The sequence below is a fragment of the Benincasa hispida genome, chromosome 12, assembly GCF_027475165.1.
Source record: "Benincasa hispida cultivar pf3 chromosome 12, pf3_genome.v1.1, whole genome shotgun sequence".
NCBI lineage: Eukaryota > Viridiplantae > Streptophyta > Magnoliopsida > Cucurbitales > Cucurbitaceae > Benincasa > Benincasa hispida.
In genome coordinates this window covers 34286804-34289146 of record NC_143489.1, presented here as the reverse complement: position 1 = coordinate 34289146, position 2343 = coordinate 34286804, and the positions used below count along the sequence as shown (strand labels likewise).

The 2343-nt window shown below is 32.3% G+C and overlaps 1 protein-coding gene across 1 annotated transcript; it reads left to right on the top strand.

Annotated features, from left to right (window-relative positions):
* Window positions 1–710: 710 nt before the first annotated feature.
* LOC120067485 (uncharacterized) lies at window positions 711–1629 on the top strand. Its single transcript, XM_090308666.1, has one exon. The coding sequence runs from the start codon at window positions 756–758 to the stop codon at window positions 1446–1448; it is 693 nt and encodes a 230-aa protein (XP_090164792.1). The 5' UTR covers window positions 711–755; the 3' UTR covers window positions 1449–1629.
* The last annotated feature ends 714 nt before the right edge of the window (window positions 1630–2343 follow it).

The window sequence follows — 2343 nt, the reverse complement described above, 5'->3', positions numbered from 1 at the left end:
TTTAATCTAGAAAAATATTTCAACCATCGATATGTCGTTTAGGTCACTATTACATCAGCTTTAGGTCAAATATTCAAAAGATAGTTTTGAAAGTTTTATTAAAGGACAATGACAACTCTTAAAAGAGTACAAGTTTTTTTTTTAACAAAAAAGGATAAAGTCAAGTGTATATTTCATAACTTGACCCTAAAAAATGTTGTAAATTACAATAAAATTGAATTAAATACTTTTCATCCATAAACTTTCGCTAAATAATAATTTAGTTTCTAAACTTTGATTTGTAATGATTTAGTCTTTGTACTTTTAATTTCACAATAATTTAGTCTATAAATTTTAGTATGAAACAATTTAATCATTACTTTCAAATTTGTAATAATTTAGTATATAACATAAAAAATAATCAATTTTTTCTATTACTTTATAATGTAAACTTTGTATTTTACAATAGTTTTTAATTAGTTTATCGATTTATTTATATAAGAAATCTCTTTAATTTAATTATCACTAATTTTTATGATAGAGACTAAAGAGTTACAAAATTTAAAAATATAAGAACTAAATTGTTATATAGTAAATTTAATGGCTAAATTATTAAAAAATGAAAATACGTAAATTTATAAAAATCAAAGTTTAGGGACTAAATTATTAAAAAAAAAAAAACTCACAAATTGCCTATATAAACAAACCCTCACATCATTCATGCTAACTTCAACTCAATCCAACGCATAAAAACCACCTTCTTCTTTTGTTACAAAATGAGTCCATCCCCGTCAAAACCCAAAAGAAAGCAGCAGCCCCCGCCGGCAGAAGCAACGCCGCACCGTTTCCTCGGAGTCCGACGGCGGCCGTGGGGCCGATACGCTGCCGAGATCAGAGATCCTTCCACAAAAGAGCGTCACTGGCTCGGCACCTTCGATACTGCCGAGGAGGCCGCCATTGCCTACGACCGCGCCGCCCGCTCCCTCCGCGGCTCCCTCGCCCGCACCAACTTCCTCTACTCCGACTCTCCGCCGCCTCCGCCGCCGCCTTCCTCTGCCTCCATCTATCCCGATCAGCCTCCTCTGTTTCTTCCTCTGCTTCCACCCACTCCTCCGCCTCTTTTCCACCAATTCCCCCCCGCCGGAGACTCGCCGTCCGGAACTTTCACCGGCGAGTGCGACGGCGGCGCTGAGCTTCCGCCATTTCCTCCGACGATTTCGTCGGAATCGGAGAATTGTGATTATAATTATAATTATAATTACGGTCTGATGGAATCACAGGCTAACGTTGGATTTGAATGCTTTGATCAGTCGTCGACTGGAATCGGGTCGTGTTTGGGATTGGATTCGAGCGGTGAATACATGCATAACCGGATGTTCGGTTCAATGTCGGCTGTTCCCGACGCCGGCGCCGATGATTTTGAGTCTCCGGCGGCTAATTTCTATTTCCCTCCGTCTTCAGATTATTAATTAATATATTTAAAGACTTGAGATTAATATTATATTATATAATTATTATGTAATGTAGTGCATGAGGATAGTTTGACTTTATCGTTGCATTTTTCTTTTATTACTATAAAAATATTGGCACTTTATGTACGTTTTTTTAGTATTCTATTCCAAGTGAATGAATGAGGTGTTGAACTTGTCACCTATGATGAGAAAAAGGTAGCTATGTTAAATAATAATATAATAATAATGTGTTAATTTCATTCGAGACGATATTTAAGTGGATAAAGTATCAATTACTATCTTAAAATTAAAGTGGACAAAGTATCAATTACTATCTTAAAATTAAAGTCGATTATTCGATCTTCATCTCAAAATTGTTGAACTAAAAAAAAGTGAAAATAATTACATACGAGGAATTATCCATACTATCTTTATTTATTATTTGCCAGGATAGAATTATTTAAGATAAATGTGGGTCCATAAAATAAACTAATAATAAATTATTACAAATTTGAGAGTTTATGACTAATTTGTTAAATACACAAAGTTGAAATGTTAAACCCCGTTTGATAACTATTTGATTTTTTTGTTTCACTTTCAGAAATTCAGTTTATAAACCCTACTTCTATACATAAATTTTTATTTTTTTGTTAATCATTTACTACTAATGTTCTAAAAACCAAATAAACTTTTTAAAAAAATCGTTTTTGTTTTTAGAAATCGATTAGTAATTTAAGTGCAATATAAGTGAAAATCATTATTGAAAAATAATGAATGAAACAAACATTTAATGTAATCGTTACTAAATGTGTTTAAATAATTATAAATAAGAAAGTGTATGTAAATTGAATTATAATTTTAAACTTGAATGAAGAGATGGCATGTTATGTTTTTGTAAGTGTTATATTAAGTG